Genomic DNA, 24,044 nt, shown 5'->3' on the forward strand with positions numbered 1-24,044 from the left:
AAGTACAAGGAGTTCACTTAATGTCTAATGCCAATGATTAAGACTAGGCCAGAAAAATAGGAAAATACTATTCTCCAGAAAATACACATGCCTGACATCAGGAAGGAGAAGGGGGAAATGGAAAGCAATGTTTAACATGCTACCTATCTTCTGAACACCAAACGGGCACAGACTAATACATTCAAATCCTTTTCCCAGCCAGAGGGTAACTGGGCAGTCAAATGACGCAGCTATGAAAAAATATCATTGTTGAATGTATCAAGCAAAATATCCCAGTAGCTAAATGATAAATGAATGCATATTTTGGAATATGAGTGCACATGCTCAAGGAAGGTTAACTCTAAGTAGAACATGGGAAGCCATGGCAATGAGGTGTCACGTGTGGCCAGTACACTAAGCCTACTTGTTTTGCCTGAAAAGAAACCTACACAAAATCCACACAGTAAGAGATATTAGGATTCTCCTTAAAAATACTGTCAGGTAAACCTCAGAGAGAGAAAGGAAACCACTTAATATAAAGACTTTGTTAGCAAAAGAACAAATGTGTATGAAATGTCAACAAATTCAGACTGAAAACTAGAAGACTTAAGGTCTTTTCACTTCACCAGCAATATTCAACTCTTTGTTCTTCTACAGTTGCAGTGGAGTTATCAAACCACTTTTCAGCATGATTAAAGAACTGTGAAACCTATACTAATATTCAGAAAGAACTTGATCACTTTATGGGAAACATTATATGGGGAGAGTATCTGCAACAGAAGTGAACAGACCTCAACAGTCCAGAAAATTTCTTCTAGTCTAATGTTCCTTCTTACACTACAATTAAGCCACTTAACAGAATGAAAAGTATTGTTTGGAGGTGAACCAAATATACACACAAAAAAGGTCCACAAAAGAAAAAAAAAAAAAACCATGTTCAAGTAGTCTCTAAATAGAATAAATTCTGAAAACATAAATACTTTCCAAACAGGTATTTATTTAACTAAGTCTGTAGTTGTGACAAATAATTACTAACTGTATGGTAAATGTTTATTTTGCCCAAGAACCACATACATTTATTTTTTAAATTATTCTCAGAGGCTGAGCCTACTTCAAAAAACATCAGTCAGTATAAACCACAAATAAATAGAAATTTATTGGTCTAGGCAAACATTTCATTTAGTTTCTTCTCTAAATATGCTTTTTCAGCTGCCATTTACATTTTCTCATGAACTCACAACAGTACTCACAACTCCACTCTAAGCAGTAGAGTGTCACTGTATTTTGTATTCAAAAACTTTTACTAGCAGGAAAGCTGACGATTGGACTTGCTAGCGTTAGGTTAACAATTAGACATGGTGATCTTGAAGGTGTTTTCCAACCAAAATGATTCTATGGTTATCTGAAAAAAAGGTCTTCATTGTCCTATCCTATTCCAACCTGCTGCCATGGAAGAATGAACAGTGCTGGTTACAAATCACAGCAGCCCAGTGTTCTGCCTCCAGCTAACTGTCTCTGTTCACTCCTCATATACTCCCTCATTTTCCCTTGCCGACTTCCTTCTCTAAGGTTCTATGACATCCTCTCCGACATCCCTCTTGCCAACATTTTGCCTCCTAAACATCCCAGAATGTAATAACCATGCTAGGTTTTCCCCCACCATTTCCATCTCCAGATTTTCTAAGCTACTTTCCAAATATCTCTGGTTATCTCGCACCTTGACATACACACTTCTTAGAATTTTCAGTTTCTAGAGCATCCATCTATTCTTCTGCCAAATACTTCTTTGGCATTTGATTGATTCTGCTCCCATTTTAACATATCAGTCTCTATTACTTTCATATTAAAGGAGTATTTCTGGCAGCTGACATGTAAAACTGCAAGGTCAGGAAGAAGATAGTTTTGTAAGCATAAGTAATTTTATGCTATATTATTGGTATGATGGCATTAAATTGTAAATTACTTATGAAATCTTAAGCAACAGATTTGCTGTATATTATAAAACAACCTGAAGGAAAACGCAAGTTATTTTGCAAAATGATGGGAAACAAAAGATTCATTGAAAATCAGGACAATCTTAAGCACAGCAGAATATCTCAGCATCTTCCTGTGTGTTACTAAAACACTTTTCTACTTTCTAGAATCATAATTAGATGCAACTGGTCACATGCTACATGCCTTATGAACCATGCATACTTTTAAATTGTGAAAAAAGTTACAACTACAAACATACCTTGTCATCAGGGAGCACATGCCAGATGGATACTGTCTTCTCCTCGGCTTCACTGTTGATGGAGAGATATGAGGGCTGATAGATTTTTGTTGGTTCTAATATTAAAACCTTGCAGAAAAAAAAATTCAATACTTAGTGCAAAATTGATAGAATTTCAAAAGGTATTGAAAACTGTCAAAACTATTTCTTTAGCCATAGCAGGAAAAACAGGGAAATAATAAAATGCAAAATTTTAGGTACTGGGTATCTAAAATTTAGGTACTAGGTACTAGCCACACTAGTTTTAGATTAAAAAAAAAAACAACTACTTTAATTTTTTTTTACATAAGGCTATTATGTGTCCATTGGTAACATGTATCAATTTAGCAAATTATTTTTTTAAAAAATGTCAGGTTTTTCTGTCACAATTCAGTCTCCTACAATGCCACTCTAGAATGTCTATCTGCCATGTGGAGAAGGTTCATGGTACACCTTTATCATCTTTTGGTAGAAGCATATTTGGGTGAAGCACAGAAACAGATTAACCTAGAGCTAAACTGAACAGCTTTTGATTTAGGCCACCATGAACTGTAGCCACTAGATCAAATTATTTTCTCAAAAATAACAAGTACCACTGCAAGAGGCTGACAGCTGAAGAAAATAGAAATGTTGTGGAATAAGAGAACAAAAACTAGAAGCATAATTTAAAAGAGATGAGATGCAACAATGATTGACTAGGACAAGTTGGTCCACACCTATTTAAAAAGTATATGAACATCAAAGTAAAAAGTCTTGAAGAGAGCCATGGCTTAGAGTGAAATCTAAGCCATGACTCTTCCTTCAGAGTTGATAAGCACAGAGATACACTGGAAGCAGTGCAAGGCAAAATTCTGAAAAGTACCTACACATTTAACTCTGTAAATTATAAGCAATGGGAATTAAAATGTGTTGCTTGACATCTCCAGACACCTACAACTTGTAAAATCTGATTTAAGCCATTTCACAAACTGCAGTCTTTATCCTTTAACAAGTTGTCCATGCACTGGCACTTCTTCCTCTAAAGGCCAAAGTGATGACACTGATGCTACTGGATAAGAGAGTAACTAACATCTAACTTAGTGCCCATGGACACTGGAACTCTTTAGCTCAAACTCTCAGAATACACAGAACAATGCACAATAAGGAAATACAAAAAAAGCTTCTTTTAGAATAAATTAACTGCGATCAGGGAGAAGGGAGGGAAAAGTTGCTAATTTTCATTTTGCTGATTTGTTGAACTGTGTGATTTTCATTCTGAACAGGCACAAATAGAATTTTTGTATTATGAGAAATCCCATATATCTGTCTGCAGCACCAGTGTAGTCAGTTCACGAAATCACAGAATAGACTGAGTTGGATGGGACCCAGAGAGATCACTGAGTCCATACAGGGATGACCTTGGCCTTGTCAGCTGCAGGCTCGAACCAACATCCTGTACAGCACCATCAAACCAGGGGGACACTGGGTTTATGTCTTGGTTCATGCTATTGCACAGATCAGCTTTGATTTGCCTCTTAAAAGTAATAAAAATTCAAACAATTTTATTTGGACAGTTTTATATGTCAGAGCCTACGGTAAGTATGTAATTGAACTATTCCAGCATCTAAAATCTAAAAGGATTATGCCTTGTCTCGTACAAAACCCAGAAGATTCAAAGTATCTTTTGTTTCCCAGCAAAACTTTCTACCTGTTATCAGAAAAGGAAAACCAGGCTCTTTACACAGTCTCATGTTGTTTTTACCTGAAGCTCTTGCTGTTCAACATTGAAGTCTTCCTAACAGTTTATTAGCACATCTACACATGGAAGGTAAATTAATTGTACAAAACAACCTGAATGCACTTTAACTATCTGGGAGGCAATAGCAATTGCTATTTAAGAAAAAAAGCTGGTTTTGCTGATGGTTAATTGAAAGGAATAACCATATTTCCTGGACATATACAGTTTATATGTACAGAAAACATAGACTTATTTACAGTATACTTTCAGGATGCTATATACATGGTGCAGCACTGGGGCACCTAATAAAAACTCTCAGCAAATTTTTTGTGAAAGAAATCAGAAATAAATATATACACACACACACTTATAATGCAATGTTGTTGAAATGCATTTTCTAGTAGCTGGAACAATAGATTTCTGACTGTTTGTGCTGATTTTTAACCTCTGAAAGGGCACAGTCTTAATTGACAGTAGAGTATACAAAGTCTGCTGAGCTAGAAAAAAAAAGAAATTAATTAATTTTTTTAAAAAAACACCATATAGTTAATATAAATCACCTGGAGTACGCTGTAAATGTTTGCTTTAGAAGCATAACCATTGGTAGCAAACAATAAATACCAAAATTCTATCTTGAGTTTTTTCCTCATTAATTTTGTATGGAACACACTGTGCAATCCTGTTGTAACCACGTGCATTCAATTAAAATCAATCTAAGATTTGGGCCAAATACATTTCTTCTGGACAAACAGTTAGTCTGGCCACCTAAAAAGAAGCAGTGCTTTATGCTCATTTCCTTTACACCACTATTTGTTTTAAAAGAACCCATACCCAAAAACATTACCAAAAAATGTTTGGTAATTTTGGGGCCTCAAAGCCCCAAAAAAACCAGTCACTTACTGGAAATCGAACTACAGTCACATCTGTCTTTGTGGCTTCAACTAGGAAGTCCATCCAGAAGTCCACAAGCTCTTGTTTGGCTGTATGTTGCTCTGGGGTCAATTTCTTAAAATGCTGATATATCAAAATAGTCTCTACAATAGACTGCAGGTACCTGTGACCATCCAAACATACACAGACAGTAAATTCAGTACAGTCTGTAAGCAGTAATGTCTCTACCTTTAAACACAACTGAAGTATTCACCATTGCAACACCAAGGCTGCCAGTAACTTTTCACTTCTCTAGGATTCCTTTTCATAATAACAATTCCCAACTAGAATTGGAAACACAGCTGCTAAATGAGGCAACTGAAATATAAAAGAGTCCTGGAACACTCCTTCCTGCCCATATACCTGATACCATATACTGTTTTCTATCCTAAACCATGAAAAATTCGTGAAAGAGCTAAATCCTCTGCCTAAGGACCAAGCTGAGCCCATGTTAAACTTGTTTCAGTAGTGACCTGCCTCAAAGAAAAATTAGGTAAAAAGTCCACTAGTTTAAGTATTCTGTCTCCTATATTGTGTCTGCGTAGGCAATTATTTAACACAATTCTAAAACATGATGCGTCTGGAACTGATTATCCTGCAAAGATGACAACAGCTCTATTAAGCACTCTTTTGGCATTGCTAGGGAAGGACAACCGGTGTGTTGAATGTTTCCCTAAATGCAGTTAATCACTCTCTCTGCTGTTTTACTTTCTGGGGCTGATTTATGGGGCTTCTTGGTATCATTGCTTTCTCTTGGCATTTTTGAAAAAAAAAAGGTTGTAAACATAATTTCACACAATTTTTATGAATACTACAGCAATGAGATATACACACTAAAAGAGGATTTATCACTGCTATCACTTTATCACAGTTAGGCTATTAATGAAAACTTTTGTTTCATCCTCAGAGGGTCTTTAGTGAACATTTCCATAGCTGTGCAATTTCCAATTATCCTGCTTAGGCCATCAGGATAGCTGGCTTAAGGTACTGTGTCTACTCCTGTTTGCACCAAGTGGGCCCTGCTATAAAGCAGGCAACAGACTGGGAAGGAATTGCTCACAGGAGAAATTCTTCATGAAGCACAAATGAGTAAGCTGTATTTTCAGAGTTTAATCCACAGACTTAAACCCCAAAGGCACTGGGGTACATAAAATCCTGACAACCAGGCATTCATAAACTCCAGAAAATTCTACCAGGAGACTTCCAGAGAGTGTTATCCAACTTCTTAGAAAAATAAACACATAGTAAAAATTGAAAACCTTGCAAATAAATACACTGCAAAAAGCCTTCATGAAATATTTTGTCTGAAAATTAGAGTTTTAAATTATGACAGTTTCTATGTTATGTCAATACAGCAGTTTAGCATTTCTGTACTTTAGCATCCCTCTGATCACCTTCTGGAGGCGCAGTGTATCCTTTATAAAAAGATAAGAATATATATGTTGTGATGTTCACTCTTAGCGTTAGCAGAGTCACAACATTTTTAGTCAGAAAGGAGTCTTGGTTCTCCCCATCCCAGATAATCCCAGCCCTTGATGAGTAGGTGACTGGTCCTTAACTGCTGCCTATACTCACCACAGGTGCTGGGAACCTGCTGTCAGAGCACACATCTCTGGGCCTTTGCATAAGATATGTTGAGTTTACAGGGTTGCCTTTAACCCTGGATTTATGGCCCTTCTATTAATTGGGCTTTGATTTGCAGTCTTCTCAATCGCTACAAGATGCAGCTTGCACCACACAGCTCATTTGTACTCAGCTCCTAAAACAACTGCTGTGTGCCATAACCTTAACAATACATAAAGGTACAGCCAGGCCTCCCTAGCTAAGCTGTCTTCATTGCCCAAAACCTTCAGGCTGTTATGATTAAACTCACAAGCCACTACCACTTCTCTTCAGCAATGTAGCCACAAGCAACTCCTCCTTTCTCCTTTGCCCTCAGAAGAGCTTGAAGTCCATGATGAATCTGCCCTTCTCATACATCAAATTAAAGACTCATATCAGATCTACCCTTGAATAAGGGCAAAAGGAGAAGAAAGCCCCTTCTCTAGATGAAAGTACAGTGAAATAATACACACAGAGTAAAATCTGTTAAAAACCATAAAACATATCTCCTGTCAGCTGAGTACAGTGCCTAATGTGAAAGCTGAGGCAGTCCAACGTTTTCAAACATAGGAATGTACATGGCCTTGTTTATCACCTTACCATGCTGGTGCCTTTAGTTTAAACAGCTTTTCTGAAGCCTGGATCACTCGTATATGATCATTAGCCAACATACTGGCCCCCAAGAAAGATCCCACTTCCCAATAGCTTTGCAGTTTCTCCAAGCTCCCCTTTTTACCAAGCAGGCTGCTGATCTTTACTCCTGTAGCAAAGAGAATAACAAGTCACAAGAATTTGTATTAATGCAATTTTAAAATGACCTTATTCAAAATTTCCCTTATTCAAAATCTTTTAATTGCTTACATGACTATACCCTCTCCATTTGGATAAAATAAGACGGAAATCATACTTACCAGTTAATGTTATATGCCTTCCAAACCTTCTAATTGGTAGAAAATTCTTTTTTCCCCACCCCCTCTTCCTACAGGTTTCTCAAGAAAGGAATGTTAAGACATCACTGTCAGGACAAGGCCACAGTCAGATTACCTATGTTCTTGCATGGACCTCATCTGTAAAGGTAAATTGGGGCCTTAGGCTACACAACATAGCTGCAAAAACTTAACAGATGCTGAATAAGGCACCTATTATGTTTTTTTCTGCTTTGTTTTTTTAAGTTAAAAGCCCCAAGCCCCAAACTTACCTTTATAGACAAGGTCCCATGCAGAAGGAACAGATGATCCACTGGGCTTCTTCCAGCAGTGATGTTCTTTTAACTGCCGCAAGTCCTACCCCAATGAAAGACATCTATTAATATTCACAAGCCCCTCAGCAACTCAAGACTACGGCGAGCCTCAGGTTTTATTTTGACTTGCTAAGTTTGCTGAGAACTACAGGCTCCCCTGTGGCCTTCAGGATGAGTTTATGTTCATATGAGCTGCTACATATAGCTAACATGATCTATGCTACACCATCCCCTGCAAAAAACCACAATTTTCGGCTTACACAACAAGCTGCTCCACCACTGTAGTGTTTTATTCACTTTTCCCACACTACTCCACTATGACATTTTCCCTCCCACATCATCTTCCATTGTCCTTGATATTCAGGCTGAGTATTCACAAGAAATTTCAATGCAACTGTTGATCTTGTTTTTTTCCTTAACCTTCCCTGAGTAGCTAGCAGACTAAACTTCATGGTGGAAGCAGTAATAAATATTATCAAAATGGGTATCATTACATAAGCTACATTTCAACCTACAAAGTTTATCTTGTTTTATCACATTGCTCACATTTTTATGACATCTATGTCAGGTAATAAAGGCTTTTAAAAATGCCATAGATGCTACAAAGTGTCTCTGATCTGCCTGAGAAATGTCACCTCCATCAGCTCCACAGGGTACCATGGTGACCATCTCTGCAAGGCTTTCAGCCAGGGTGCTACCCACACTCACACTATCAAAGAGACCACTTGAAGATGCACACCTCCACTAGTCAGTGCAGAATAGGGAGGGGGAATTTGTGTTGACATGTTCAACTTTAGTTGGGCTCTAGAGAACAAAACGTGAATGCTATCCAGAAAACACAGTAAATGGAAAAAAATCAATCTTTCCCAGGACTTAAAAGTAACACTCCTCAGTGTTATCTGCAAAGGCCAAAGGGCTCTACCAGAATGCCTAAAGCATTTGCATGCATTTGATAGCAACACACAATAAAAGACAGACACCTACAAACTTCCACAGGCTTTTAATGTGACTTCATCACAAGAAGTGTAAAGAACTGGTATCCCAGGGACACCCGGATTGTTCCAGTTGGACATGCCCTTGTTGATAGCTGTGCATAGGGCTAAAGTGAGGTACAAACTGAGTGTGTGGGTCTGATGGAGAGTACAACTCACATGGGGAGGGACCATGTTACTGGCTGGCAGGGAGAGGGGTTTGTTAGGAGGGTAGGACTGGTGACAGCAATCATTTTGAGTCCCAGCTCAGTAAGGGAGACTTATAGGAGGATAGGGGGAGAAAGGATGGATGCGTGGCAGTACCTCAGGACACCAAGTTTGGGAATCATTACTGCTACGTAACCTGGAGAAAATGGAAGTTTTTACCCAAGTATTCTGCGAAGTGGATCCTATTACCTTAGAGAAGACAACATCACCCTCTCATCAAGTTCTTCTGAGAAAGGTGAGGTACTTGGTGCTAGAAGTCACTCTAGTTTGCTGACCATGCTCTGCAAAGCTCATCTGTAAAGTTACTCATCCCTGAAAGGCGAGTTACCTATCTCTGAAATGTAGTTGCTTTGTGATGACATTAGCAAGAGGTTGTAAAGATCATAACTTCAATTTAAAGAACTTGGTGAGGTGGAGGATTAATTTGGAAACTTGCAAAGTGAACCTTCATGAATTTAATTCTGAGCTTATGGTCTCCTTCTATAATTTCTCTTTTCTAAGTTTATTTTTACTTTATCATCTTTAAAAGGTTCTTGAGAGTTAAGAAAATCCAGGCAAAGTCAAGACATTCTCTCTTTCCATGATAAACTTGGCATTCATAAGGGGAGGGGAAAAAAGCAGCAGGAATTCCAGTATATTTTATCAGAAATATTTTGCCTTTAAAACAAATGAGGCAAAATAGAGGAACCATTAATGCCAGAAAAGCCTTTGTTTTTATAACACCAAGAATATATCCACAGCTTGTGATGAAAATAAGATAACAGTAAGTAGATATTACCAGTTAAATATTAATATGAAGGCTTTACAAATAAACTGCTATCCTTGCTCAAGTATTGAAGGAACAATTCATATTACAGGATTCTTTGTGAGTCAGAGTTGCACAGCCTGCAGAGTTCATAACTGACAATGCAGATCACAGCATTTCTGTTCTGGTCTCAAAGTTATTTGTATGGTTTAGAAAGCAATACTACTCAAAAAATAGGAGAGTTTTTATTAATAGTCTGTTTTCTCATTTAGTTCTGAACTATTATCTGACAAGTACATGCAGGAAGTTTTAGAAGGCAAATTTTCTGATCTGGCCCAGATTGGTAAAAATTCTCTTGGATTTATTCTTATTTTACTGCAGTTATAATATTCCCAATGTAATCAGATATGCATCTCGTAATTACAGTCTCATGTACCCTCTGAAGAACTGATAATGACTACATCCTTCCCTACACCTTTCCCAGCCCAACAATATAATTTCCATATAACCTGGACTGAACTTGATGAGTTTGTTCTTGCATCTCTCCTGATCTCCCAGCAGAAAGCAGAACTTCTCTAATTTCTGTGTACTACAGATAATGCTGTGGGTGGACACCAAACAGAAAGCACTGCCTGGCAAATCTAACTATTGCTAAAAATTATCTTTACACACAGATCTAAACAAGAGGCGTCATCAAAAGAATTACAGATATGGAAGAGATACTTAGCACCAGAAAAAAAATCAAAACATTTTTCCATATAATCTCTGTGATATTCCCTGATCTTGTTTAAAACATTGACCTCAGACAAAGAAAATACTAAACTATCCTCAGAATCTAGCACAACTCCAGCCATCTGATAAACCTCGTACAAAGATCATTGTAAGGTCTTGCATCTGGGAAAACAATCTGGGAGCACAACACAGGCTGGGATCTACTGCACTGGAGAGCAGCTCTGTGGAAAGGGATCTGGGGGCCCTGAAAAACAAGCAGCTGAATATGAGTGAACAGTGTTTCTTCAGCTAAGAAACCCAATGGGATTTTGGGATGTATCGACAGGGGCATCATTAGGAGGGATAAAGAAGCCATTATCCCACTCTATTCAGTGCTTGCCAGGGCACTTCTGGAATAATGTGTTCAGTTTTGGTTCTCACTATACACAAAAGATGTGGACAGGCTGGAGAGGGTCCAGAGAATGGCCACAAAGATGAACAAAGGACTGGAAGCCTGCCATTTGAGGAAAAGCTGGGTTTGTTCAGCCCTGAGGAGCAGGCATAGGGGAGGTGTTATCACCATCCAGTGAGTAAAAGGTGGCTACAAAGAAGGTGGAGACTCCCTTTTAACAAAGAGTCACAAGGAAAAGACAAAGGGTGATAGCACAAGTTACTACTGGGGACTTTCCAAATGGGCACAAGACAAAAAATTTTCCAAATTTGAAGAATCAGCTCTTGGAATCATCTCCCAGGGAAGCAGTGGATTTGCTGACATTGAACATATTTGAGGTTCAGCTGGACAGGGTGCTGGGCCATCCTGTCTAGAGTGTGCTTTTCCAGAGAAAGTTTGTAGCGATGATCCTGGAGGTGCTTTTCAATCCGGCATTCCATGATAGTGACCACAGACTTATAAACAAGAAACAAATTATACACATGGAGTATACTACACTATAAATGTATTTAAAACACGTTTCAAAATAGCTGAGTCAGTCTGACTAAAAGTATTTTGACAATATTCCCTGTACCTAAAGAAAAGAAAGATGGACACCAGTAGCTAACAGGAGGGGTTGCTATATCAAAGGTTTCCAGCAGACACCAACTAAATGTTAACATAAGACAGGCAAACAAACACACAAAGAAACCACGTAAGGAACAGGATACTTCTGCACTAAATAATTCATGAGCTGGGGATGGAACCTTATGTAAGAATGAACATTAATTTCTGTAATGATCTCTATACAAACAATAGGGAAAACAACACTGGACAAATTTATAAGAATATGATACCACAGAAACAGCACACAAATTTAATCAGTAACATGAATTTGTACAGATCTAGTTGGCTGTAGTCTGTATGCAATTAAGAAGTTTCTTTAAAAGTAAAGGATACATTTTAAACTACACAAAAAATATAGCCCAGCTCCATTAAGCTACCTAGTTTAAAGTTAGGCCAGCAAGTGAGTATTTGTAAATGCTATGCAATGTATAGAACATATCTTCTTACCTCCTACTCTGGCACAAGAATTCAAATTTCAGCACAGGATGTGGAAGTATTCTATGCCAACCAAAAAGCAAAATCTCACCCACTCACAGAAGGGCAAACACAGTAGTTGGGGCAACTCTACGCAGCCTCACACATCCAAATTAATACCTTCATTTATACCTGAGAATTTAAATTTCACTTCCACTATTTATGCGAAAATAATCATCTCACTCTGACCTTCATACTCAAAATTACTCAGGAAATTACTTCCAGACGTACAGTGCACACCTAACTTCAAAACTAGAGCAGTCACTGAATACAGATACATTCAGTGAAGTGAAAAAATTTGTTTCTTTCTCACTTGACAACCTCCTCAGGAAAAACAAAGATAAAAAAAGACTTTACAGAAAGTCAAGAATTATACAAATTCATGGGGAAGAACACCAAATGCAATGCATATTACAACATTCAGTCCTTTCTGCCAAATCTTCCCTGAACATATTACCGAATAATCTTGAGTTTTCACTCTCTTCAAATCCAGAAAACTACAAACAAGATCATAAACAAAATTGTCCTAATTCTTCCTTCATAAAAAAGAATTTTTTTATGATGAGGGTGGCCAGGTTGCCCAGGGAAGTGAATGCCTCTTTGTTGGAAGTGTCCAATGTCAGTCTGAGCAACCTGATCTAGTGAAAGATCTTTGTCCACAGCAGGAGCTTGGACTAGATGGTCTTTAAAAGTCCCTCCAACCTAAACCACTGCCATCCTGTTATTCTATGAATAAAGACATTCAGAAACCTCTAAGAATGTATCAGAAGAGAAATATTCTTCTCTCAACCCAACCCAAGCTCAAGTCAAGTGCATTTTCCTCAGTCTTAGTATAGACTTCTTATCCATATTCCCTCCAGGGGTTTGTGTTTGCTTGTTTTAAAGAGTGCTAGCTGGAACTGGATTCCCATTCCAGGTGCTCCTGTTTCACACAAATGATGCCTTTACAAAGAAGCTTAGCTTTTACTGAACTCTGGTAACCATTTAAAACCTTGACACTGAAAACAATTCCTCATGACAGCACTCACCTGCAGTCAGGTGGGATCAGCAGTGGTGTGAGAGACCAACTTAAATATTCACATGCTTTTTGTCAAAGCTTTCACATACAACCATCAGAGTTTTCCCCTATAACAGTGGGTGGTAGTGTACTTTCACTAGAATGTAATTTCCCCGTGAATTTGCAAGTTATAATTACCAACTTTCCGCAGCTCAAAGGAAGTATCAAAGCAATGTCCAGCTGCCAGGAGGAGTACTGCATAATTAATTCCTGCTGGTAACGTTGGCTCTGACTCAAACGCCTTCTTGAACCTAGAAAAACAAACATTCAAGCTTACTTTGTAAATAATGCAATCTAGTTGGGGCATCATTACAGTTGTAGGTAATTTAAGAGCTTATCTTCTGTTTACACAGCAAGAATCCATAGAAGCAAAAATATTTTACTGTTTTCCATAAATTCTTTGTGGTTATTTTTAGGAGTCTGGTATTTATACATCCTCCTCCCATTTCCTTTCCCCCTACTTAACAAGCACAGATCCTAATCATCCATCCCAGTAAAATTATCCCAGTAAAGTTACAGTATCTTAAAATATTCCTTTAAGATCAAATAAAACTGAATAATATTATCAGTCTGTAAAAGACCTATTTCAGAGTTATATTTATTAATAAGCTCATTAATTTAGTCTTTAATGTATTAAATTTCATTGACTTGAAACCTTAGATTTTACTGTGGATCTGCTACAATGGCACACGCAAAAGCAAGTGATACAAGAATATACCTCACACTTAGCTATGATTTCAGCTATTCCAAATTTTATTCTTTACTGAGTGTCATTGACACTGTCCTTAGGAGTTCACATAAAAAAAGGACTATGCCATATTTCATTCTCCTCAAGAGGAACCGAGCAATCAAGACAAACAGCAGAGGCATTCACCTAGGCTCAATCTTGTCTTAATAGAACTGGAGGTGCTTCACACCAACACAGCACACACTGTCCTCATGCCAGCAATGCAAGTAGCTGTGACAACAGCAACAGGACATCTACAGTGGTTTAAAATTATTCCTCAGAATAAGAACACCTTTGGTTGCAGGTATATATACACATATTCACAACTCCATAGGGAGAAGGCAAAGATTACTATCGAATGAGAGTTAAGGAGCACAAGAGATTTAGTCAACACAACTCACTACCATAAAAGCAATGGAGTTTAAAATTACTTTCTAAAGAATGAAAGAAATACAGACAAACAAATGGAATACACTTAAAAAATTAAAAAGGTTGTGAGTTTAGTACATAAGGAAGGAAAGAAAAACAATCTGCACAAAACTTAAGTATTTAACTTCTAGACCATACTTTGACATGCAAAAAAAGCTAAGGCATTTTTATCCCACCAGGTCAAAAATACAGCTGGTTTTTAATTTGTCTGTTTTTCTGCTCTAATGATTAATGTGTTTGCATCCTTTAACATAAGTTCTGCTCTCCAAAACTATAAGACAGGCTTCTCTTCAATCTGCTACATATATATACTTTTTATACTTCAGCTGCCCACCTCCAAAGAACTTAATCATTAAACAAGCAGCTACTGCTCTACAGAAAAGCAAGAGAATCAGAGAGTACTAGGTCTTTTTCTTTCATAATCTGCAATTTTCTCTCTCTCTGCAAGTTACAAAAAATTGAGGAAGAAAGTACATACAAAATGTTTTTGGCTCATTTAAAAAAACCCTAACCAACAAAAAAAATGACAAAAAACATCCAACCTAAAAACAAAAAACAGAACAAATGAACCAAACAAACAAAAACTAAGCAAAGGAGAAAAAAACCAAACCAAAAAACCCATAAAAATCTGCCAACTAAACAGGACAACACTCTCATTGATTCTAAGTATTTACATCTAAGGGAAGCCCTTGAGCTGGCATTATCTGTTTGGAGACACAGTGATGTTGGGAACTGGATCACATTTTCTGCCCTAGAGATCTTCCATGCTTAAATTCTCATGCAATACAAAAAGGAGAGAGGAAAGATTGACAGAAGAAGAAGAAAAGGCCATGGAAATTAATATTTTTGTTCCAATATAAGAAAGACTGTACTTTTGGAAAAATGTTGCAGTTGTTGACATTTGAGAAAATGTTGCAGTGCAGACACTGAATTAGGGGGTAGCAGTGAAAGGATATGAATAAAGACTTGGTAGCTTTGGTAAGTCTGATTCACACTGTCAGTGTCAAACAAGAAAGTGACAGTTAATAATTACTCTTTCATTTATTCTCTCATATTTATATGAAAGATGCCTTTTATTCTATTTTCTAATTGTCAGAAAAGCACATTGTTGGTTTGTTTTTTTTAAATTGGAATAGGGCAAATTACCTTGGCATCACCAGTTGTTGCAAAACCAATGCTTTGGTTCTGCTGCCAAATTCTCTTTATCTCATGCAATTCACTGTACTTCCCTTACATCCTTATTTTTCTAAGACTGAGATAATAACCTTTATCTTGACATAACATAGCACTGCCGTTGCTCCTGCACACACCTTGTCCTGTTGTGGCCTGCTGCAGCACTAGAGTGGACCTGCTCCTTTCTAAGAGCTTTTCACTGAGTTATGAGTCAACCCTCCATGTCAGGCCTGCTGTGTGACTAATGCTAGAAACTCAAATCAATGTCCATATAAAATATAAACTAAAAGCAATTGGACCATCCAGTAGAGCTTCCGGCCAAACTCCAGCTTGACTCAACAGAGATCTCCTTGTTCTGTGGCAGGAGGTGCACAGAGCATTCTGCATTGGGTCTCAATTGCCAGAGTCCTTTCCTAGACTGGAATGCCTGCAATCACTTCCTGTCATCAGATCTATGACTGTCATGATTACTAAGATGCATTTATTCAAAGTGTGTTTAAATGGCTACATGAACTCACCACTGCTATACATATAATCATTCTTAGTTCAATTATGTCTGATATATCAAAGTTTATCTGTTCATAAGGCACCACAAACAAGGAGAAAATAAGATGTATAATAGCAAGAGTAATTTGTATTTAATTAGTCTGTAATAATGCCTAAAATTTGTATGCAAAACTACACTTTTCTTTATATCTTTATATTTATGATATTAGCAAAATGTAGTGTTTACAAAAGACCCCTGAAAGTTTTTTACAGGCTTTGCACTTTACAGGAAATGAAACTTTTTAAAATCCAAAATTATGCTAGGAGGAATGAAAATAATATGTAGCATTCCAGTTATTTCAACATCTTTTAAAAGTCCAGTAAGAATTGCCAAAACTGACCAGAAGTTATAAACTGCATTTGTATTCTGAGGCCATAACTGGTAAACAATTTTATCTTATCTTTTATGAGAGACAGCTCTAAGCTGAAGTTTACTGAAAACAAGTGATAAATAACAAAGAAAGAAGAAAGCTTTCCATTTTAAGCATTTACTTCAACAAGCAGCTGATGATCACAAGACCAGAGCTAAGATGTGATCTGCAGGACACATAAATGGAGATTGTCCTCATCTGAATGCAGAAAAACAGCTCATCCTGACAGAAGTCTAGGATGACATCCCATGCCTTCATTTTCTAACCTCTTCCATGTAACAGTGATCTACAGAGCATTTCAAAAGCATTAAAAAAACAAGATTCTTGTCTCTAAAATGAGGATAAGAATTCATCTATTATTGACTAGTTATTGTGTGCTTTTTTGACTACTGATGCTACTGTAGTCCACTGCAATGTGCCTGTACTATATGACGATGATAAAACTTTTACCACTAAACAGTGATAAAACTTTTGTCAGCAAGTTTGGAACAGCCATACTGGTTGTGAGTTAAACCTCTAAGCTTTGCTAGCTACAATCTGTCAGATTCCAGGCATGCCAATCAATTCGTGACTGATTACTCTCTGGCCCAGATTCCTAAGAATAACACAGTAAACAGGAGACTTCATATTTGGGAAAAAATGATGAGCTTAGTTTATATCTAAACTTCAGATCTCTGAGGCACTTGAAGAACTTCGCAGAATTAGTGTAGGAACAACAAAAATCTCTCATTCTCAACAAATAAGCAAGGCAATTTAGAAGACGCATTCTATCCCCTAAGGATGCCAAATATTTGGAAAGTAAAACCATTCAAATATATTCTTGTTTGAGGAATATTTTCCCAAAGCTAACAAAAGGACATAGACCAGGAAAACAGTACTCACCAGAAAGTTGCTTTGTCCCTGCTTTCCATATCTATGAACCCAGATTCCAAAAACATGTCCTTGTAAATTCGACCAACCAGGCAGTACATATCTGAAGCTACTTGGTCTTCCTGCTCTACAAGGGGAATCATAATTTCTAGAGCTTTCTGTCTGTCTCCGGGCAGATTTCTCCTGTTGAAAATAATAATTTTGATTAAAAAACCAACAAAGTTAACAAGAAATAATTTTTCATGACTGTTTTTAATAGACATATGACTTCACGTAAAATGATAGTGTACTGTGTTATATATACACACTTACCCCTTCTTCCTTTTTTTTGGTCTTTTCTTTATGTTATGGGAAACCTTTGTAAATTCCCTTAAACATAACTTCTCTCTCTCATGAAGCATCAGCTATAGCAAAGCACTGAAAACAGCATCAAGAACCTCCAGGGAAATTCTTAGAATTTCTTATAAAATTCTTATAAATTTTATTAAGAATTCCTTATAAAATAGAAAATTACAAACCTTGATTTCATGTCTAGGTTTTCTTTCAATGTAATTCATGCTCTAAAGGAAAAAAAGATTCAATCTTGTGTTTGTGATTTTACTTTTTATATACAATTTGACTGTGAAGCAAAACTTCCAAAAAGCACAAACCAGATTGAACTCCCATGATAGGGAAGGTTTAGGAGTAAAGCCAAAAATGCAATATTAAAAGAAGTACTTCAGACAAATAAACCACGTAATTGCAAGCATTAGACACTTCCTGGTGAGTCATAGCTTTGGTACATACATCGTTCAGTATCAAAAGTTTAGAATTTTAACATGTTTGTCTACTGAACAATCAAATGACTCTGTTTTCAACTTTTCCACATCTTGTATTGACTATCACTAATCCAGATTAATGAATTTAATGAGAACAAAACCAGTAGGGCAAATAATGTTTTGCAACATGGATTATTTACACTTAGCTGGTCTGCAGAGACAGAGGTCCCTACTTTTATTTCTGTTTACTTTTCCATCATCAATGCCCTCACATTTCTTGATTTAGGTCAGACTAATCCTGACTAATTGAGCTGCTCCATCCTTCCGTGCTAGTGACCTGGATTAGAAACAAGAGACACATTTTTTTCACAGCAAAGATTCAGAAGTGCAGGATATTCCAGACCTGCCTCAGGTCACAAAATATTTTCTACAGTCTCAGTCAGGAGAAAGTTACAATTAGCCAAAGTAATTCCTTCTTGGCACACCAAAGCATGAATGTTTTCATGCTTGTCATGGCTTCTAATTTAATGGTCAGTCAGGAAAGGAGAGGAATAGAAAAATCTCATCTGGGCTCCTTTGGAGGTAGTGTGTCAATCTTCTGTCTGATACTCTCAGAGGCAGTACCTTGAGTCAGAGAACCACGGAAGTATAAGGATGTGCCTGAAAAGATTATGCTGCAGTTTTCCAGGTTTTTAGTGTCTCAATGAACTAGTCCTGTTTTCAAAGACAACTTTGTTTCAGGAAACTATGACCTTGAGGTCTAAACAACACATTACATGTCCAAGGAACACCTTGTGACCCTTGTGAAGGCTCTGTAGAAGTGGCAGGTATAGGCTGGATTATTTAATCTGCAAAACTTCATATATTTATGTCAAAGTGGAAAAAAAAGGCACAGTATTTACACCTTCATTTACCTAATATAAAGGCAAAAATAAGGATCTGGATATTTTATTCAGACAAAAAATGCCAGACAGTTGTTTTTGGTTTTTTTCTTTTCATTTTTTTTTTGTCTTTCAAAACCAGGTTTATTTTTTCAAGTAATTCCTTGCGACATGTTTTGACATCACTTTCACATCATGTGCAGTTTTAAGCCTCCTCAATGAACCTAATTACAAAATTCAAATCTGTAAGAAGCAGAACCACCTATCGACATTTGCTATACTTGACAACTTCAATACCTGCTGACACCTGGTCTACTCTTCTAAAAGTCAACAGCAAAATGTTCACTGTGATAACAGCAATGGAGCAGAGAACATCTGCAATTTCCCCTGAAAAAACACCCCTCTTAGTCATTTGCCTAAATGTCAGTATCTTAGAAAGAAAATCTAGGCTTGGCTTTTATTTAATCCATAGAAGCAGTGTATGTTGCTCCATGTATCACATTTTTCCCATGTTATCCAACAATGTGAAAATTATTTTATCATCATAATACAATAAAATCTTCCTATGGACATTTGATGAAAGGTCTGCTTCTGTCACCTGACATTACCAGAACTCAGACTTGAATGAGATGATGTCTTTGCCAGCACAAATGACGTGGTGCTGTCACTCACACAGCCATGTCAAAAGTGTATTTTACAGAAGGATAATATTGTTAGGTATTTGTTTTCTCTAATTTAGGTACTGAAACAAAAAAATAATACAAACCTATGGAAAGACAAATCACACATGCTAAAGGAAAAGGAACTACATTTAATAGTATGAGATAAAAAGAAGCTTAGAATCCCCAGAGCTGCTTCAGTCAAAATCATAGGATTGCATATAAAGATTCCACTAGGGAACTTCACACGGTATTACCCACCCCTTACAAAGTTTGAAGTTTTGATTTACTGTTCCATAGCAGAAGGAAGGGTAGATTCTTACCTGTTTAGGGCAAATGCATAATGCAACCTCACATGGTGGTGGGAAGCCAAGTCAAAAGTGGGCAGTTTTTCTAAAGTTTTCACCAATTTCACAATGGAATCGTAATCCTTCCAAAAGAAAGGAATAATAAAGTTTTAAGGGGCTGTACTGAGGTATGCCTCCATAAACTCCTCTTCAACCTAAGCAGCTATTATTTCATACGAAGTATTTTCAGTCCATTTTGTTTTATGGATTTCAGTTTCTTCAGTCTCAAAATGTAAATGGTCTAGCACTAATCAGAGATGGGAATATGCACAGTATTTACAGGGAAGCCCAATTTGGTCTCCTGTGCTGCTTCAACATGGTCCTGTGGAAATTTTCATACACCTGTTTTATTATTAAAGTTAGGAACTGAACGCATCTCAGTGCTCATATTGTGCAGACATTACAAAGCTAACTGCATTTGAATTAAGGCATCTCAAATCTCTGAAGTAGACATAAGCCCCAAAACCAAGATTCTTTAATACCAGAGTTTTTAAAGTAGCTTACTCACTGACATATTTAAAAACAAATAAAAATAAAAAATCAAACTCAAACCACTTCATAAGGTTTAATGAGTGACAGTTGAAATTATGGATAACAAAGCAAGCAATTACCAGCATCATTCCAAACCCTGAAATATGAACTATTTATCTTTCCATAAGAAATTTCACCAGCTTTGGTGAAAAAGAATACATTTGCCTATCAATTGCAGAATGCCACCACAGCCTTTAACTACATGCTGTTCATCACACAGCAGTGCTGAGATAGAGAAGAGTTATTACACATCATGTACTTTTTAGGTACTTCCATAAAACCCTTTTCTGCTATGGAAAGGCAAACAGTGAAAGTACAAAACAAAAAAAAAAATCAGAGGACACCGTAAAACATTTTTACTAGTGTGCTTTATCCACACATTTTATTAAAAACTCTGCATCACATGCACCAAAAATTTCTGTGAGAATGTAATTTAATTATTATTCTAATAGCGAACTCCTACCTGGATGTCTCTGTAGGACAGCAGCAAGTTTATGACAATGTCAGCAGACAAGACTTCAACGTTATCGACGCGCTGTCGAATCCTTGCCAGCTCTGCTGCGAGCTCTTTGCCCGTGTAAAGCGTCCGGGCCTTCCTGATGTCGTTCAGAATGGATTCCCGGAAATACTGGCTGCAGGGAACAACTTCACATCAGCACAGCTCTTTCACAGTGTATGTGCAGAACACGTATGGATGGAACAGTGTCAAGGCAGAGATTTGGTCAAGCTAATCCATTAAACATCAGTTTTTCTGAGCAGAAGGCAAAAGAGGCTGACATTTATCTTGTCAGCTGGAATATTTGCGTTTTACATGGGTGTACAAGAAGACAACTCACCTGGAACTGGCCTGTGCCACCTTCAAGAGCTGAATGAATCGATCCACCAGAGGTAAGCATATAGGCCCAAGCAGAGACTCAAAACCAGGTGGCATCAGCTCTGTGAGTCCCTTCACGAAACTGCTATCACAGCAGTACACCTTGTTGTGTGGAGTTATCATATAAGGAACAAATATGTAGTTCCCAGTGCACATCTGCAGGGAAACAAGGGGCAATATTTAGGGCAGTTATGGCTTGGCAGGCCAAAGTATGAAACCATTGCATGTACTACCTGTTAAAGCCAAAGGGAGACCTGCTGCTTACTTCAGCAAGACTAAGTTTTGATTCATAAACTCAGTTTTCACATCAGATATGATATACACCTGAAAAGTATTCTTTCAGATTTCTGGTCTGCTTCCTGTAAAATCAGTCTTTCCAGAAGTATCAAGTTCACCTTAAAATTGTAATTGGCTCAATAGTGAAATAATTCTCAGGCCACACTCTGAAGAGGCAGATGGAATCAAAAGAAGCTGAGGTACTTGCTTTTCAAGGTGACATGAACAGAAGAAAGCAGAACAGTTTGGCTCACTGATACTGGAAACAGTAACACAATCTAGTTGCCTCACAACAGGACAACCATAGAGAAAATTAATCCTCATATGAACTGCAAAATTACTCAAATAGTTTTACATTCAAAATCAAAATAAATTTCCTACTAATATTTCCTGTAGAAAATATTTTTAATGGGACTTTAAGTCATGCATAGTTCAGAATAATCACTTACAGAGCACCTCAGCATTGCTAAACTGCATTGATTTTTATATATCAATGTATGACGGATACTTTGCAAAAAAAAAGAAACAAAGAAAGGAAAAAAATTAAGTGTCTTCCAAGGAAGAGGGAGGCAAGATGTCTGCTGACTGTGATATGTGTGTGAGTACAGATTTATGTGCAGAGAAAGTCGCTGAATATTTGTGTTTTAAAGAGTCTTAACTATGAGACAGAAAACCAACGAAATCAGGAGGAGTTCCTCTATTCATCTCTCAAAGCTCAGACTCCATTACTGAAGTGCCCAGCGGCCCAACAACAAAAACCTTAAGGAAGCGCTTCTTGAGACCCATAATTTTTAGTATGCCTAAATTACTTACAGGATTAATTAGTTTCTGTTCACCTGCTTTGACTCTCCCAGAAGTCAATACTGCAACGCAGACGCTTCAGAAACTCCCTGCCTAGCTGAGCTCCACTAACTGAGAGGGCAATGACTGAATAGTTTTTGAATGCACAATACCAGCTGTGTGCTTAAAAAAGCATTTTAACATGCATTATTAGATTTTTAAAACATGGAAGGATTGAGGTAGTCAAGTCTGCAAAACATATGTGTATAGACATGACAGTAAATACACATTTGTGTACAAATCAGAGACTGGCTATGAAAAGTACAGGAATCATTTTTTAATTACATCCATCATACTATGAAACTGTAAGACCTCAATATGAAGGCAATCCCACTGCACTTCTGAGGGGCATTGACAGACTCTGCAAAATCTAAAAATAATTGGTGCAGGCATTTGCATGAAATCAATTGAATTCAACTAACACGGAAGTTGTTTGGAGATTATCGTGTACTGTGCCTTGCACAAGGGTTAATTTAGTCTTTTTCTGCAACCATTGTCAACTATTGCTGCTGAAGAGCTAGGGAATATTTATCTCTGTGTGACTGCAGCAATTACAAAGGGAACTTGAGAACTGGGGAGTATATGACAAATTTTTTAACAAGTAACTAAGGAGTGGGATGCCAGAACCCAAACTGGTTGTCTGTGCAACGGAGAAGTGAATGGATACTGCTGTTCAAGAATATCCTAGTATGTAAGGCAATCGCATGCTTTCAACAGTGAATGGATGAACTTTTTACCCTGCTGAAATCTAATGAGTCCCACAGTCAAAGGCAGAGGGAAAATTATGAATTTACTGGAACTGATTTCAGCAATTTTAAGAGATGGGTACATTGCCACTGGCATAAGAGCCACTATTACACATAGGCAGACTGTTATACACCTTTCCTTTTCTAGGTAAAGGAAAAAAAGGTTGAGAAGTCAGAGTCAAGAAAAAGGGTGAAGTAGCTACAGATATCCAGAGACGAGCATTTTACTTCCTAATGTTTATTCAGTGCATTAAAAATAAATTCAAAACTGTTTGCAGGAAGACCTCAGACCTCTGGCACACTGTTTCCAATGCTGAGGTCTTAAATAAAAATCGGCTCTGAAAAAGGATGTTCTAATCTTTTGAAATTCACAGAACCCAAGGTTTACCCCTGTAAAATGATCATACAACCTACAGAGACAGCACCAGAGCCCTAATTTTTAATTCTACCAGGAGGAAAACTGCTCTTCCTGCAGATGACAAATGCCTGAATCCATTACTGAGCATGAGCTCTGAGAAACTCATCCTGAGAACACCTTCTGTAGGAAGTACATATCTATTTCAGTGAAACTAGAGAGCCAGCAAAAGTTAGTTTATATGCATTCCTCCTGTTAGCTGATGGGGGGAAAGAAAAGCTGGTTATAATATAGAGCCTGGCATAGAAGACATGCAGACCCAAGAGTCATTGGAAGCAGTGGACAGGAAAGAACTTAACAGTAAAAGACAGGAGAAAACACTGAGGGAAGAAAAAGGAAAAAAATGAATCCATTTACAATTGTTCAGAGGGCCCCAGGGGTCTCAGGGAATTGTCTCAAGCTAGAATCTCACCCTGATATTCAGTAGCAAGTAGTGTGAAAACACAGTGACCTTTCCCTCAGCCAGGAAATCACTTTGCTTCTTAACTTAACCTAGATAGGTATCTTTTGTATCTATGAAACCTCTCAAATTTGGCTGAAATTCATCAGACAAACAGGCAGATACAGAACAAAAGTGGAGGATGAAAAACCAGTACAAGTTCTTAAGTTTCATTTCCTTGGGAAATGAACTTAAAAAAA

General features: G+C 37.4%; 1 protein-coding gene across 1 annotated transcript in view; it reads right to left on the reverse strand.

The window, feature by feature from the left end:
- The window catches only part of MAP3K5 (mitogen-activated protein kinase kinase kinase 5), a 97,931-nt gene that overhangs the window by 35,583 nt on the left and 38,304 nt on the right, over window positions 1–24,044 (reverse strand). The window contains exons 4-11 of the mRNA XM_005489219.4: window positions 21,091–21,284; window positions 20,718–20,886; window positions 19,700–19,806; window positions 17,091–17,261; window positions 13,101–13,213; window positions 7,080–7,239; window positions 4,848–5,001; window positions 2,213–2,320 (exon numbers count right to left, since the gene is read on the reverse strand). Of these exons, the coding sequence (XP_005489276.2) occupies window positions 2,213–2,320; window positions 4,848–5,001; window positions 7,080–7,239; window positions 13,101–13,213; window positions 17,091–17,261; window positions 19,700–19,806; window positions 20,718–20,886; window positions 21,091–21,284 (1,176 nt within the window). The remainder of the gene's footprint in view (window positions 1–2,212; window positions 2,321–4,847; window positions 5,002–7,079; window positions 7,240–13,100; window positions 13,214–17,090; window positions 17,262–19,699; window positions 19,807–20,717; window positions 20,887–21,090; window positions 21,285–24,044) is intronic.

The sequence above is a fragment of the Zonotrichia albicollis genome, chromosome 3, assembly GCF_047830755.1.
Source record: "Zonotrichia albicollis isolate bZonAlb1 chromosome 3, bZonAlb1.hap1, whole genome shotgun sequence".
Classification (NCBI taxonomy): domain Eukaryota; kingdom Metazoa; phylum Chordata; class Aves; order Passeriformes; family Passerellidae; genus Zonotrichia; species Zonotrichia albicollis.